This window comes from Lethenteron reissneri, chromosome 44 (assembly GCF_015708825.2).
Source record: "Lethenteron reissneri isolate LAM-NWPU_2019-01 chromosome 44, ASM1570882v1, whole genome shotgun sequence".
NCBI lineage: Eukaryota > Metazoa > Chordata > Hyperoartia > Petromyzontiformes > Petromyzontidae > Lethenteron > Lethenteron reissneri.
The window spans coordinates 4,717,537-4,734,991 of record NC_083822.1 but is presented as its reverse complement, the minus strand read 5'-3'; the positions used below and the strand labels follow the sequence as shown (position 1 = coordinate 4,734,991).

Below are 17,455 nucleotides of genomic sequence, written 5' to 3'. Positions count from 1 at the left end.
AAGTGTGCCGTACTTGGCCCTTTCCCCCTCTCCAACCATTATATATACGGAGTGGTAGCTCTTGTAATCTCTCATTTACTTGATACAGCTGTCGTGGCTGTGACGGTTCCACCTCAAGACGGAAGCTTGTGTTGCCTCTGAAACGTGATTTTTATTTTATTTTACTTTTATTAATTTTTTTTACCTACGTGACTTTACCGAAAAAACCTAAGAATATGAATGTCACATTGTTTCTTGATAACTTTTATGCCACACCATGCATTTTCAGTGGTATGGGAGTGACGGTGCATTGTTTGTGAAGAGCACCATATGGATACTAAATGGCCATTGTAGGACAGAAATGAAGAACAGAATCCCACTCACACCTCGTCGCAAATGGTATACATATATACAGAAAAGAGTGTCTGCGATGTGGCGATAAACCCAACATTAAGGAGCTATCATATAGCAGTGCGCATGCATCTTATGTTACAGTCTGCAGAAACTTCCCCAAGAAGATAACACATTCCTGCGGAGGGAGCTGGCAGGAACGTTGGGTTGCTCGGTCAATGACCAGGGGTCAACGGCGGCGTGGTGTATTCCGCAAATATGCCCGACTGTGAGGGCGGGCACAAGCCGGCGTGAGTAGGTTAAACGTTGAGTTTTATAAGGGCACTACGGGGTGACCAGCCCCTCCCAACCAGCCCACCCCTCCTCCACCCTCCCCACCCAGCCCCTCCCCACCCTCCTCACCCAGCCCCTCCCCACCCTCCCCACCCACCCCCTCCCCACCCTCCCCACCCAGCCCCTCCCTCCCCACCCAGCCCCTCCCTGCACGACGGACGGACGGACACAATAATCCCATGTGGGCTGGTGTAACCAGGAGGTTCCTACCAGTATCATAAAGCTACTGCTGAAATCTCGTCAAGCGACCTCATATCCACACTTTGGGCATAACTTTCCCACCCACTCTGCTACAGACACAACTGTTTAGCACAGCACTGTCAACTGCTATACTGTACTCTATAAGCAAATCGCAAAAGTTGGAATTTATCCCAAATTAGTGCAAAACCAAAGTGCCCGTCTCCCTTGCCAAAAAAAACTGCATTGCAGCTGGGATTATCTCAATTAAGCAGCCAATCGAATTGAACGTAATGACGTTGCTTTTTTTCGTATTAATTGGTCACTGTCCTGAGAACATGAAATCGCTCCACTTGAGAAGTCTCTTCATTTGCACGTGGCTGAACTCGAAATTCGGAATCCAGGAAGGATCTCGGCGATGGGAGCCCAGCGCCTGTGACGAAGCCATTCAGAGCCCTCTCTTATCCATGCCGGTTACCCACCTCCACAATGCGTGACAAAAAAATAGCCGTTTGATATTGCGTATACATTTATCTCGCAGCAACATAATACCCGGGAGAGGTGTTTTGTTATTAAATTAAATTAATTTTTGCAATTCCTGACAGCCACTGCTTCACAAGGCAGCTCTGGAATGTAATGATCTTGCAGCAGTCGCTTTCAAGTTATTGGAAGAGCCATGGACGTTTATCGAATGTAAACACAGCACACTGCATGTACGAGACATTTTTGAAGATACATCTTGCAAGTATGCTGGGCTCATGGCAGGTCAATTATGGTATGTTAATTTAACGAGAGTTCATATTACAGGGTTTTATCAAAGTGCTTCACCTACGTGATCCATACCACTCCCGTCATATTTAATATTGGCTCTTTTTTAAAGCATTATTTTCTTATCAAACGGACCTGTTAATGCTGTGCAAACATTTTATTTTCAATGAAAATCGCCCAACAATCCACATGCTTTTGTAGTGACCACCATCAGTTACTGTAGATGTGATTTAACATACAGTATTGTGTGATTATCACAATTGCGATATGTAGTATTCCTTAAACACAATGCCGTCTGTTCTAAATGCGCTATGAAGCAGCTGGTAAAATTTCTTTGTACCTCCAAGAAAACCAAATTTACAACTCTAGCCAAGAACAACCCCGAACCTCTATACCCTGGTGGTTTATGTTTTACGAAGTCTTGCTCGGTGAGGTTGGAGAGAGTGGGTGCTGTCAGATCATGGATGTTGATGTCGTCCCGTCTTGCCACGTTATGTAAATGTTCACGTAAGCTCAAACGTACTGGAATCTCGAAGCATTTGTAAGATTCAGGATTTTGTGCCGGGTTTAATATTGTCTGGCTTCATACCTTTTAACTGCCTCTACGAGGAGGGTCTCCACATAACCATAAGATATTTGAACAAACTCCGAGACAAGAAAGCTCATCTGATCGAGTCACTCACATTTCTGAAGAGATGCCGCGACTCTAAGGTAATACCGATCTCCTTTACACTGACCTCTGCTGCTGTCACATCTTCCAATGCCAAACGAATTTTGTTTAGGGCTAGTATGGCTCTGATCTCAGAGAGAATTAGACTGCTCTGTACTGAACTAGATCATGTGGACAAGACACTTAAAATCACACTTAACATTGCCAGAAAAAATGTCTACATTTGATTGGGAACATGTAGATAACATGACTGATTCATCAGCTGCTACAATGTCAGCTAAATTCTAAAGATAACCTGATTTCCAAGTTCAACCTCCTTTCCAAGTGTAGTGTGGTAAAATACGTGGTGCACACTATTGACCGAGGGCATCTGAGGGCAAACATGTGCGCGTGTACAACATGGAGTTGCACGAACAAACCGCCACCTAATTCACGGGCTAAGCTGGTGCAACTGGGTCAGACGGGTTCACACGCTGACACCGGAGGTGTTGCCAGGGAGACGGAAGATAAAGATTGATTAATGGGCTGACAGGCGCCAGCCTGGCTAGCCTCAAAGAGACACAGGGGAGGTCTCGGAAAAGGGGCAGGGAGATATAAAGAGTGAGCGGAGGTGGGGCTGGTGGTTGCTGGGGACAAGAGTGAAGACACCTCGCTGCTGCCGCTCAAGTCGTCAATGGACCTCAAACCTCACGAGTCGCCGGGCAGGTGATGGCTGATCCCCCCACCCGGGACAGACGAGTGAGTGGGTCTGAAGGAGTGTAGCTGAGGGCAGCGTTGGAGCGTGAGAAGCTGCTGGGTGCTGAGGCGCTGTGTGCAAGCCTCTCTGGAAGAAGGTGTGAGCCGAGGCGTTGTGTACGAAGCCTCTGGGAATGAAGACGCTGAGTGCAACTAAGTTGTGTGCGGAGTCGCTGGGAGCAAAGCTGCCGAGGGCAGGATAGGTGAAGGGTAACGTACTGACGAGTGGAATAAGTTAGATTTAAGTGAATGTGTAGATAGTTCTAAGAGTGCCTACAACTGGTGGAAGAAGAGGTTATTAAAGTGCAAGCAGGTTACTTGTTACAACGTGTCCGTATAAGTGATTTTTGGTGTTAGAAGTGGCAACGAACCATCGCTGTCATCTCCAAGTCGGCGATGCAACGAAAAAACCCACCTGCTGTGTCATCTGACGACGACGACGCCGAGCTGGACGTCATCCCCTCAACAGCTACGATTTCCGGAGCTTCGAGCGCCCGCTCCGACGACGTGCTGCATTCGGCGCAAGAGTGCATGGCGGGTCCAGCCCAGCCGCCTTCTCCGCAGAGCTGGCTGGACATCACCGGTCACCTGGGGAGGTTGCTGTTGGCCGCCACTCATCTGTTCGAGCGGATGACAGCTGCAACGACCACTAGACGCTAAGACGTGCATCCCGCCGCTGTCATGACCGAGGCGGCGGGAGCGCTGGACCTTCCCGTCATTTTGGAGGCTGCAGCCGTGCTCCACAAATCCGCCATTTCGTGCCATCGGACTGCGCCACAGCAGCAGCCGCCGGCTTCCAAGATGGAAGTCGTTCCCAAGTCCCGACGGCTGCCACTGGTGCGTTAGTTCACTGCTGCAGGAGGACACTGGATGGCTTGTCGTCGTTGATTCGAGGCCGGTTAAATCTCGGTGGGATGGACATCCCAGGAGGTGCTTCAAGCTCTTCCCACGGCCCTCGACGATGACTCATCAACCACCTTTTTCGCCATCCCCGAATCTGACAGAGCAACCCTCGCATGCGCCTACACCAAGATGGCCACTATTTTTGATCTCCTGTCACTGTTGATAGACACAGGAGTCGTTGTGACTATGGTTTTCCGAGGCTGTGTTTCGTACGTTGCCCTCGTCGTCTGATCCTCTTACCCCCATAGAGAGCACTTGTGTAGCGGCTATCGGGAGGAGTCTTGGTATAATGGGCCAGATGTTGGCCTCTGTGCAAATTGGGGAAATCTTTTTGGAAGGCTAAATATTAGTTTCACAGACATTTGCCATGCCCTGTTTACTGGGCAGCGATTTTCTAGGCAGGATGCCCTTGAAAATTCTCATTGACCAAGGGTGTATTGAATTGCCATCAGACCAGAGGTTGCCGTCTCTGCACTCCCTTAGTCGACAGCCATCGCAGAATGCTGTCATCCATGCGATGGCTATCCAAACCGTTAAAATGCCTCTGGGTTCTCAAACACTCGTTTTGCTGTGATTGCGCAAAGCGTTGCCTTCACCGAGCCTGGAGGAGGGGATCTTGCTGACCCCTTCTAACGCCGTGTCTCGATCTCCTTCCCTAGTGGGGGCTGTGACTATTGTATCAGCTGAGCAGATGCCATTCTTACAAGTATTTAATGCGGGGCATGCGCTGGTTGTGATTCAGGCGGGCACTGTCCTCGCGCATGCCTCGGCGGCCCAGAGTCTTGATAATGCGGAGCCAGCTCCTGTGTTCGCAGGGAGCGTGGGTAAAACTGATGAACTGGGTTCCATGTGGCTGGAATCTCTGTGCTCCGAAAACCCTACACTGACAGAGGTTCAGCGAGCTCAGCTGCGCCGGCTCTTGAAGGATTTTTCTGATGTCTTTAGCACTAGCAAATTTGATATTGGGCGCACTTCCCTCTTCCATCATCATATCAATACGGGTGATTCGCCCCTGATTCGGATAAATCCCCACAGACTTAGCCCCGTGGAGAAGAAATACGTATGCCAGGCTGTTGATGAGATGCTGGCAGCTGATATTATTTCCCCATCCAATAGCCCGTGGGGGTCGCTCTGCTGGATGTTGACATCGCCGCCCTCAGCGAAATCCGCTTTTCAGAGGAAGGGAGTCTGAGGGAGCATGGCGCAGGTTACACTCTCTACTGGTCAGGTAAACCAGCGACAGAGAGACGCCGTTCAGGTGTCGGCTTCATGATCAGGGACTCTATCGCTACCAAGCTTGCAAGCCTGCCAACTGGTCACTCTGACCGCATCATCTCAATGCGTCTACCACTTCGTGACCAACAACACGCAACGCTGCTCAGTGTGTACGCTCCAACTCTCCAGGCAGATCCCGCTGATAAAGACAAGTTTTACTCCGACCTACGCAGCCTTCTGCAGGATATCCCAGCTGACGACAAGATTGTCATCCTTGGCGACTTCAACGCCAGAGTGGGCAGAGACTCGGAAACCTGGAAAGGCATACTTGGAAGGCACGGTGTGGGCAGCTGCAACGACAATGGACGCTTGTTACTTGAACTCTGTGCGGAACAGCAGCTTTCCATTACCAACACCATCTTCCAGCAGAAAGACAGTCTGAAAACAACCTGGATGCACCCTCGGTCAAAACATTGGCATCTCATAGACTACATCCTTGTGCGCCAGCGTGACCTAAAAGATGTCTTTCACACCAGGGTAATGCCCAGCGCCGAGTGTCACACAGACCACCGTCTTGTCCGCTGCAAACTCAGCTTTCACTTTAAACCCAGACCAAGAAACGGTGGCGCCCCGAGGAAGAAGCTCAAAGTCTGCAGCCTTCAGTCTGCCGCGGTCAAAGCAGCTTTCCAGAAAAGCCTACGATCTAGGCTAGAGGAACCGAGCTACCTAGGAGACTCGCCTCCGATTTCTGAAGTGCTGTGGGACCGCATCAAAACTGTTGTTCTGCAAACATCTGAAGATACCCTCGGATTCTCCACGAAGAAAAACAGAGATTGGTTCGATGAGAACAACTTAGAAGTCCAGGAGCTGCTGTCAAAGAAGAGATCAGCACACCAGGCCCACCTGGCCCGACCATCCTGCCCGCACAAAAAAGCAGCCTTCCGCCTGGAATGCAGCACCATCCAGCGCAAGCTTCGAGAGATTCAGAACGAGTGGTGGACCAACCTCGCAGTAAAAACTCAGGTTTGCGCTGATACTGGCGACTATAGGGGATTCTACGAAGCCCTAAAAGCGGTATATGGCCCCTCGTACCAAATCCTGAGCCCCCTGCGGAGTGCAGACGGGAACAAACTGCTCACTGAAAAGGACTCAATCCTGAACCGCTGGTCTGAGCACTTCTACACGGTCTTCAATGCTAGCCGCTCAGTCCAAGAACCAGCGATTGACCGCATCCCACAACAACCAGTGAAAACCGAACTGGATGTGGCACCAACATTACAAGAGACTGAGGAAGCCATTAAACAGCTGAAGAGTGGTAAAGCTGCAGGAGTCGATGGCATCCCTCCTGAAGTATGGAAGAACGGAGGCCCAGCACTGCACACCAAACTCCATGAATTCTTCGTCTGCTGCTGGGAGCAGGGTAAACTCCCTCAAGATCTCAAAGATGCAGTCATCATCACCCTGTACAAGAACAAAGGGGAGAAATCAGACTGTTCCAATTATCGTGGCATAACACTTCTGTCCGTCGCCGGCAAAATCCTCGCAAGAGTACTGCTGAATAGACTGGTACCCGCAATAGCTGAAGATCATCTCCCAGAGACCCAGTGTGGCTTTAGAGCCAACCGGGGAACCACAGACATGGTGTTTGTCCTGAGGCAGATTCAGGAAAAGTGCTGGGAGCAAAACAAAGCACTGTACGTCACCTTTGTGGACCTGACAAAAGCGTTTGACACCGTGAGCAGGCAGAGACTTTGGAAAATCCTGGACAAGCTAGGCTGCCCACCGAAGTTCCTCACCATGATCGTCCAGCTTCATGAAGACCAGCTTGGACAAGTCAGACATAGCAACAATCTCTCGCAGCCCTTCCCTATTGCAAACGGCGTGAAACAGGGCTGTGTTCTTGCTCCCACGCTGTTCACCATTTTGTTCAGCATGATGCTCCAGCAGGTCACAGAGGACCTCGACGACGCTGATGGCGTATACATCCGTTTTCGTCTCGACGGGAGCGTGTTCAACCTGAGGCGTTTGCAGGCCCACACAAAGACCATGGAGCAACTGATCAGGGAGCTGCTTTTTGCTGACGATGCCACCCTCCTTGCTCATACAGAGGCAGCTATGCAGCGAATTACGTCCTGTTTCGCGAAAACAGCTCAGATCTTCGGCCTTGAAATCAGCCTGAGGAAGACTGAAGTTCTTCATCAGTCCGCACCCCATGAGGAGCACCATCCACCAAGCATCTTCATTGAACAAACAGAACTGAAAGCTGTCCACCAGTTCAGCTACTTGGGGTGCGTCATCTCGTCTGACGCCAAGATCGACAACGAAGTCGACAACAGGCTGGCCAAGGCAAACAGTGCATTTGGCAGACTATACAAACGTGTCTGGAACAACAGAAACCTTAAAAGAGCCACAAAGGTCAACGTCTACAAAGCTGTTGTGCTGACCACTCTCCTGTATGGCGCTGAGTCATGGGTCACGTACCATCGTCACCTGAGTCTCCTCGAGCGTTTCCATCAGCGCTGCCTCCGCACAATCTTCAATATTCACTGGAGTGACTTCGTCGCCAACACTGAAGTCCTCAAGTCAGCGAAGGTCATCAGCATCGAGGCCATGGTCCTCAAGACACAGCTTCGTTGGGCAGGGCACATCGCCAGGATGGAGAACCACCGCTTGCCTAAGATTGTGCTGTATGGGGAACTGTCCTCTGGCCATCGCGACATAGGGGCACCACGAAAGCGATACAAAGACTCCCTGAAGAAGTCCCTCACTGCTTGCTGCATCGATCACCGTCAGTGGGCAACACAAGCAGCTGATCGCAACTCCTGGCGGCACACAGTCCACCAGGCCACCTCCTTCTTCGAAGATACCCGCAGGGCCCGTATGGAGGACAAAAGGAGAAGGAGGAAGAACCGTGATCCCTCAGCACCCATCCCAGATGAGACCTATACTTGCAGCTGTTGTGGCAGGACCTGCTTGTCCCGCATAGGCCTCTTCAGCCACCAGCGTGCCTGCAGAAGACGTGGATGTCCTTCCTAGATCTTCGTTCGCGAAGCCAAGCCATGATATGAATGGGCTGACAAGCGCCAGCCCGGCTAGCCTTAAAGAGACACAGGGGAGGTCTCAGATAATGGGCAGGGGGATATAAAGAGTGAGCGGAGGTGGGGCTGGTGGTTGCTGGGGACAAGAGTGAAGACACCTCGCTGCTGCCGCTCAAGTCGTCAATGGACCTCAAACCTCACGAGTCGCCGGGCGGATGATGGTTGATCCCCCTGCCCGGGACAGACGAGTGAGTGGGTCTGAGGGAGTGTAGCTGAGGGCAGCGTTGGAGCGTGAGAAGCTGCTGGGTGCTGAGGCACTGTGTGCAAGCCTCTGGGTGAGAAGCTGCTGGGTGCTGTGTGCAAGCCTCTGTGGAAGAAGAAGGTGTGTGCCGAGGCGTTGTGTGCGAAGCCTCTGGGAATGAAGATGCTGATTGCGACTAAGCTGTGTGCGGAGTCGCTGGGAGCAGAGCTGCCAAGGGCAGGATAGGTGAGGGTTAACATAGAGACGAGTGGAAGATGTTAGATCTAAGTGACCGTGTAGATAGTTCTAGGAGTGCCTACAACTGGTGCAAGAATAGGTTAATAAAGTGTAAGCAGGTGACTTGTTACAACGTGTCCGTCTGAGTGATTTTTCAAGACACTGCACAAGAATAAACCAGATCCACACGTTAAAAAGCTAAACGCTGACAAGGTTGTTATTTTTTTTTATTTGTCTTCATTTTATTATTGACTTTACCGAAAGAACAAAAGAATATGGCTTCATACTCTACTCAAGATGTGGGAAATGGGCATGGCTACCAGAGTAGTGGGTAGGGGGGCTACCTGAGTTGTGGGCGGAGTTACCTGAGTAGTGGGCAGATCTACCGGAGTAGTAGGCGGGGTTATCTGAGTCGTGGGCGGAGGCTATCTGAATAGTGGGTGGTGCTACCTGATTGGTGGGTGGGGCTATCTGATTAGTAGGCGGGGTTAACTAGGTAATGGGCGGGGTTTCCTGAGCATTGAATTTGCAGTGGAGCGTGTGGGGGGAGGGGGATTTTACACAATCGGTGGGACCTACATCAGAGAGCAGAATCCGCTCGATGCGTGGGTAGGCCTAGTGCAGGGGTCGGCAACCAAAATAACAAGAAGAGCCATTTCTTTCCAATTCGGTACAAAATTCAGTATTTCAAGAGCCGCAATGCATCTGAGTACATACTGTACATACGTACATATCGTCAAGAAGCAGCCCGTAAAGAGCCGCATGCGGCTCCGGAGCCGCATGTTGCCGACCCCTGGCCTAGTGGTTTGAGTAGGCGTGGCTATTGAAAAGTAGGCGTGGCTAGCAGAGGGAGGGGCCTGCTAGCTCGGCTTACATCCTGGTTGAGCCTCCCAGAAATGTGGCAGCCTCATGACAATACAGTAGTAGCCCTCTTAACGGTCACCCTTGTTAACGACTAATTCGCTTTAGGACGGGGCCTCCATGAAGCCAAATATGTTCGCTTGCCCGCCACTTTGCGTAAGAGCGCAGAAGTGTAGTCACCACATCTACGCCTAGATATAAAGAATGAAACAGTTAGACTTCTCCACAAATCTGGCTGTGGCCTGATGAAGCTAGTTGTAATTACTGGCGAAACGTCGTACTCAGATTGTAAATGTTGTGGCTTGGCTCTCCAACACACCGGTGTGCTGTACTAGTGACGAATTGGCCACGTTCTGTTTACGTGACAACCCTTACTAGTTGGCTGTGTCGGGTGGTGGCAGGTTTTAACCACACATTCATATATTTATGCGATCTAATCCAAAAAAACTATATTATGCATATTCCTTTTACTGTTATGTATTTCCGAGTTCATAAAGCTTGTCTTTGCCAGGCAAACGTTTTAAAAAAATATAATAATTAACTTAATATGAATTTGTTTCTACGTTCAAACACTACAAAAATGATTTTTCCGCAAAAAAGAAGCATGTTGACGACTTGATTCAACTTCTTATCTTAAGACGTACCCATCGGAAACCGCTCTATTTAAAGATTTTGTTCTTTTTTGTATTAGAAAGAACAAACATTTATTAACTTAATACTCTATGAGGGGAAGCTCCTATCTTTTTAAATCCTTTATATTAAGTTCGCTTGCTTGCTTGCTTGCGCGCTTACGACCGTGCAAATCTTTCGGTCGTTTTTTTATTTAAATCCTTTATATTAAGTTCGCTTGCTTGCTTGCGCGCTTACGACCGTGCAAATCTTTCGGTCGTTTTTTAACCCACTTCCCGTGATCCAATCGAGCTGACATTTTCCACACAGACTCGTTGTGCGTGACAATTAATTTTCGTGAAAAAACAATTTGCTAAATTGTACACTTTTTAGGAATTTTTTTTATATTTAATTACCAATTGCTTAATGCTGCCAGGCAATCATCTGACCCATAGGTGGCAGCCATCTCAAGCCAGAGGACGAGAGGACTCTAGCCGCCACGCATATAAAGGATTTATAGTGAAAAACTTTGTTTTTACGGGTTAATTTTTACCGTTTAAAAATTATTCAGATTTAAACGTCATAAAATGTGTATTTTTTCATTCAAAACCGCTTGAATCCGAAATGTATGAAAATATATATAAGAATGATTCTCGCTTAGATTTTTTTATTGCTGTTTAACGTTATATGAAACGAAAAAAACGCAATCTCATATTCTGAACGGTTTCTGAATGAGACCATGATCGAACATGTTTATAAGGCACTTAAAATCGAGATTTGGGGACTTAAAATGAAAAATCTCGGATTTTCAGATTTTTCTGTTGCGTTTGTCTTAAAAGCTACGTATGTACCAAATTTCAGCTTTCTACCTTGTCGGGAAGTACCCTATACGTTTTTGAGACATATAGATAATGTTGCTAGTATCTTTACGTATTAATATCCATTGTTTAAACATTAAATAAAAAAGGGTAACTTTCGATGCTATCGGAACGAATTAAGCCTTTACCATGTATTTCCCTATGCTCGCTTAACGACCACATCATTTAACAACCAGTTTTGTGGAACCAATAACCGTCATTAAGAGGGATTCTACTGTCCATGCACTGTGCAGCATATCTGTATAAAATACGCTTTTTTACCTACAAGACCTGCTTTAAAAAGGTCTCCAAACAGCAGTTGACAATATATGTTTGTGCCGTTCATTGTCATATTTGCTTAGAATGTATCAAATATGAAGTGCTTTACAAGACATGGATACACGCGTTGGCAAATGGGAACACGTGATTTCACATTGCACATGAATAGTGATGAATAATGACAAATGCATCGTTTTACAGCTTTTGGTGGCACTAGGTTGCATTATTGAAACAGACAATTTACGTCTACTCCACAAATCTGGCTGTCGCCTAATGAAGCTGGTTGTAATTACTGGCGAAACGTCGCTCTCAGATTGTAAATGTTGTGGCTTGGCTCTCCAACACACCGGTGTGCTGTACTAGTGACGAATTGGCATGTTCTGTTTACCTGACAAACCTTACTAGTTGGCTGTGTCTGGTGGTGGTGGGTTTAAGGACACATTTATATATTTACGCGATCTAACCCAATTAAACCTGTATTCTGGAGACAATTCATGATTCATTGGGTTCACGGAAACCATCCGAAGCTCAGATGGTCAAACCAATACATATTTAATAATCCTGAAGATTCAGTAAACAAAGAGCCATGGTGCAAGGACCCTGAGACACGCCTAGGAGCCAAATATATTCGGAAGAGAATAAAGGTGAGGGATTATTAAAACAGCATCTGAACATGAAGATGCAGTGGAATATTAAGCGTCATCATTGTATTGTTAACACAACATGGGGAGTTGGTGTGGCACCGTACTTGCTCCTATGGTTTAGAAGGCAAGATGAAGAGGTCATCACGGACCAACGCCGTTTGATGGCACCACAACACGCCATCACTTCCATCTGCCAGCGTCCCGCAGCTGCTACACGGTTGGCACCCAACCTCTAAGGAGCACTCTTACAGTCTCATCATCACCACCACCACCACCACGATCTGGCTTTAGGTCACCGACCCCTGCCTGCCTGTTTCAGTAACCTCCCTTGCACACGTGTCCCACCCATCGCAATCTCCTCTCTCTCTGATTGCATCTACAACACCCTCCTGCAGCATTCATCTTCATACAGAAGCCACACTGAGATTAAAGGAAGGTTTTTGAAAATAATTAGGGGAAACGTTTTAAAAAAAATCTTTATTGACCCTTGCACATCGCGTAAAAATCATTAATACGTATTTTTTTAAACCTCTCCATAATCCCTCGTGAGTGTCAAATGGATTAATGAATCCACATCATACAAACTTGGAATTTCCATCAGCAGTAAGCACTCGAACTGCATTTACGCTACCGTACAGTATTCATATTGCTGATGATTATTTTCAGCCCTTTGTCAAATTACTGCTGAATGAAGGTATCCCCAATGCTCATGTGAGTTATAGGGGGCGTCTGACCATACTTCACACTGGTCAGTGCGGGTTGGTGAAGTGGGTGACCAGAACCAGTTAAGATATCACACGCCACTGATCTTAACCATGGCCTGGAATCAAACCTGGGTTACAGAGTTCATAGTGCAGTTAGCTCACCGTCTATCTGAATAATTTAAACATATGTCATCTGCTTATTCAATGACTCATACGACTAAACCATGTTCAAAGGGGTCCTAGCGTTGGAGATGTTAGGCCAAATCGGTTTAGAGGGAATTTTGCACTTAGAACGTTTACCGAGATTGTCCTGTAGATAGTCCCATTCACGTCATAGGAATGTGGAATTTCCACCACAGGCTCAAGCCTACGAGCAGAAGAATGCGGGACTCACTCTCATTTCAGCATGGACACACTTTGACCTTTTTTTTTACAAAGGTTCAAACACAGAAATCCTTCAGTGATGTATTGATAGAAGGGCTTTCCTTTAGGTAGAGTGAACAACGACTGATCAGTTAGGACAGATGAAATATTTTCAGTTCGGTGTTATAACAGCAGTGTGATATCACCACTGTCATCATCACCATCGTTACAACCACCACCGTCACCACAACCGCCATCACATCCACAGCCACAGCTATCTGGTCGGGCAGCACTACAGGTGGAGCGGAGCGTTCAACTCCCTGACTCAGGACAGAAAGTGAAATCTCCGTTGGAGTTCGACTTCATCACCCCAAAATGGGTCGATAAAATGAGTACAGTATTACCCCGATTTACGTCTCTCCACTTTTGCGTCGTTTCGCCAATACGTCGTCACTTTATGAATACCACTACCCGATTTGGGTCGCCTCAACTCCACACTTACGTCGCTGACGGCATCACCCGTCCTCTCTCGTTATCCATCGCCTCTCAGCCTTCGCCTCCCAACTACCCTGCAAATTGCTTTGAATAACATCGTTTCGATATTCGTCATCGCACATTTCAGGAACGCATCCCTGACGTAAACCGGGGTATGACTGTACCACTATGTTGGTCATTCAACCGTGAACATCCAATGGAGAGAATGGCCCCTCCACGGGCATGTGGGAATTCCACGACTTGGCTTAGAGCCACAGACGGAGACAATCGCTGCATTAGTGCTCATTTGAGCAGGTTGGCACTACCACAACCACCATCATCACCACTGCCACCATCACCACCTCCATCTTTACCACTACCACCACCACCATCAGCAGCAGCACAATTGCCCGTGGTGGCCTCCAGAAAGCACAACTTTCTAGCCGCCTGTACCCTCATCTCGGCATTCACGACCGGCCCGACTCTGCAACCCAAACCGAGCGAGCGCAACTCCACCGCGCGAGAGACGCCTCCACGGAGGGCACCCTCCTTTTTGGGCCTCGCCACCATAGCGCCGAGCAAGCTCTTCTTGAACGTGTCGCTCAGCGCGATGTAGAGGAACGGGTTGACGCAGCTGTTGAGGTAGCCGAGCCCAATGGCGACGTCGTAGACGACCAGGTGAGGGGGCACACGCGGCTGGCACAGCTCGATCAGCTGCAGGGCGTAGAAGGGCGCCCAGCACGCCACGAAGGAGACGCACACGGCCAGGGCCATCCTGGTGATGCGTCGCGTCCTGTGCTCCAGCACGTTGCTCCCGCAGCCCCCCCTTGCGCCGCCGCTGTTGCTGCTGAATGCCACGAGAGGAGGAGAGGCGTCGAGCTTGGACATGTGCCGGCAGGATGCGCGCGTACGTGGCGCAGATGACGAGCACGGGCGCGGCGAAGGCGAGCACGAATTGGTAGAGCGTGTACCAGTAGATGTCCGTGCCGGGGTTGGGCAGCAGCATGCCGCAGCGGGTCCTGCCGTCGGCGGTGTGCAGGAGGCGCGCGAACAGCCACACCGGGGTGACGGTGAGCAGCGAGAGGGCCCAGGCGCAGAGCACGACGCAGAGGGCGAGGCGCGGCGTGCGCATCGGTGCGGAGCGCACCGCGTAGACGGTGGCCAGGTACCTGTCGAGGGTCATGAGCGTCAGGATGTAGGTGCTCGCGAACTGGCAGGCGGCGTCGGTGGCCGCGATGGTCGTGCACAGCGCGGCGCCGAACTTCCACTCGCCGTCGCCCACGAGCTGGTGCAGGAGGAAGGGCATGCCGAGCAGGAAGAGGGTGTCCACCAGGGCGAGGCTGAAGATGAAGACGTCGGGAGCGGTGCAGAGGGCGCGGAAGCGCCGCGCGCGCTTGCGAAGGAGCGTGAAGAGCACCAGCAGGTTGCCGGCCACCCCCATCAGGCAGATGGCGCCGTACAGGGCGGTCATGAACACGTCGGAGGGCACCGTGGCGGAAGGTGGCCGTGCGGCTGAATGGGAAAGCGCGCGCGTGCAGAGATGTGTTAGGTCGTGGTGTTGTTGTTGTTGTTGAAAGTTTGGGGGTGGTGGGAGGGGGGTGGAGAAACACGCACACGCATGGAATACGATGTGCCCGCTTCCCAACAACGCGCGCTTGTCTTCGGGGGTGTTTGATTAGCGGGACGGAAAGTCGATGGGTGGCTGTCGGGAGTGAAATTGCGTGTGCGTGCTTGCGACAGCGATGCAATAGGATTCATTCATCCACGTTGTCATTCATTCAAATATAAAGCAGCCGCAAGTGCGTGTCGGTGATGTATCTCAACGCGGTGATGTGGGGTGCGTTACCCAAACGCATGCAAGTATATAATTAATTAATTGCTTCTATAAATAAGCTATGAGTCTACGGGGGATGTGATACATGCGGTAGGTGCAATGCATACGCAGGCATGCACGAGGAGTTCATTCATCCGTGCATGAGTGCATTCATCCACCCCCATTAGTGCAGCTGGTGGCGTGTTGCGTTGCCATTTCGGTGTGGATGTGCAGTGCGGCCGCACGTGAACTCAGAGGCAAATGCTGTCCATTCCTTCATCAGTTCATTCGTTTTAATAATTGCGGGCGAGAGCCTACGAACGACTTGGGTACATTCACGCGGAATCAATCATTCATTCGTCTATGCGTTCATGCAAATGTGTATTTCCAAGTGCATTGTTCACACGGTGAGTCCATTGAGACAGCATATTTTACCCTTGGGGCTGCGTCTGCCCACAGAACGCTGAACTCATTCAATATTTCATTTGTTTACTCACTCATTCCTTCATTTCGATCAATATAACCCTTTTATACGAAAGGCTTAAAGGACACGATAGCTGTGTTGGAGAGCCTTGAGATTTGAAGACTAAATGCGACACACGAACCGGACAGATTATTCGACCGCCTTCGCCTCGACCGGGAGCTGATGCTGACTGCACCACCACACAGTCGATTGCTTTCAGGCTGAGTCGATCTAAGGGAGGCACGTTCCGTGCACCATGTGCACGATGGCCGGCGCTCGGAGACGGCTGACAAGGATCGTAGCGCTGTGAGCAATCACTTTTCCACATTCCTATGGCGGGGCCAAGTCATCCCGCATCGCCTCCTGGCTAACACGCAATGCATTTACCAGAGTGTGCCGTTCATGTCAGCGAGCGCCTATTAAGGGCGGGACGGCACAAGAGGTGAGTGGTTGTCACCACGCCCGGCCGCCTTTGTCTCCCCAATGCTGATGTGTGCACACCGTAACAGGTACTCTACTCGTTTAAATCGACTTGGGAGACAGGCTAAGGTACCGCTTGTGTGGCCGTATGCATAGCATCCAAGAACGTAGGTGGCCGGATTAGCGACCACCTCGTTGCGATTTGCGGCTCACGGCTAACGTCAGTGCCACGCAGGATCCGAACTTGTCCTGGACCTCCTTGGAGACAAAGGCGGCCGGGCGTGGTTGGTGGCCACCCACCTCGTCGGGTGCAGCGCCGTCCCGGCCATCATATAGGTGCTCGCTAACAGAACTTGCCCCAACAATCTACGGAGGCTACACCGGAGCCCGTACCTCCGTGTGCACGCACATTTGCGGCGTGAAGTCGTGGGCTCGACATTGTACGCGCGTGCGCGTGTTCGTGCGCGTGCGTCTTACCCGTAGCGTACACGCCGGTCTCGTTCCCACAGCTGGCGTTACGACACGAAGGGGTCGTCGTGGAGAGATTGGACACGGTGACATCCATGCTGAGTCGAAGTGCTCCCGGCTCTCTGCTTTGACGCAGTCGACAAATCTTCCCACCTTGCTCCGACTCTCCTGGTTTAAATATATGTGTGTGTGTGTGTGCGTCTCTCTCTCCCTCTCTCACTGAGACGCATGCACTGGGCACACGTGTGACGCAAATGTGCTTGGCTCTCAAGTATCACAACTCTGCACGTCTTCCCTGCCTGTAACTCCAATAACCCAGTCACCCCTTGCCCTCTCTGCGTATCTCCCCTCCCTCCATCCCCTCTAACCGTTCTCATCCCGACACTCTCTCGAGATGATGATGTTGTTGGTGCTGCTGCCCTCCTTGTGTTGAATCGAGCACTGCATTATGTGAGAGAGACACTGACTATGTGGATATCACGCTGCATATTTGGAGTTTGAGCGTCTCTCGCTCGTCGTGGTCGCGTGGATTTTTCTCCGGGTCCTCCGGTTTCCCCCTGCACGTTTAGAATCGACATCACGCGTTTAGACTATTTGGCTGCTATACATTTCCACACGATGATGATGATGAGACACTTTTGTTGAGCTTTCATTTGTGATAGCCAGGTCGCTTTGGAGAAAACAAGCTAATATCTCAGTGGGCTTGACCTGGCAAGCGAATTATTTTGATATGTTTCCTGTATGAATAAATATTCGGATTAGGATTAATTATCCACACGCGTGCGTGCATGTTTAATCATGATCATTGTTCATCATCAGCTAGATCCTGTGATGCGACAATCCACCCAGCACC

The 17,455-nt window shown here is 49.9% G+C and overlaps 1 protein-coding gene across 1 annotated transcript; it reads right to left on the bottom strand.

Moving 5' to 3' along the window:
- Nucleotides 1-12,483: 12,483 nt before the first annotated feature.
- LOC133353444 (melanin-concentrating hormone receptor 1-like) lies at nt 12,484-16,979 on the bottom strand. Its single transcript, XM_061569708.1, is given in 4 exon segments — nt 12,484-14,332; nt 14,334-14,950; nt 16,612-16,799; nt 16,801-16,979. Coding segments are annotated over 4 exon segments (1,575 nt in total). The 3' UTR covers nt 12,484-13,741.
- Nucleotides 16,980-17,455: the final 476 nt, after the last annotated feature.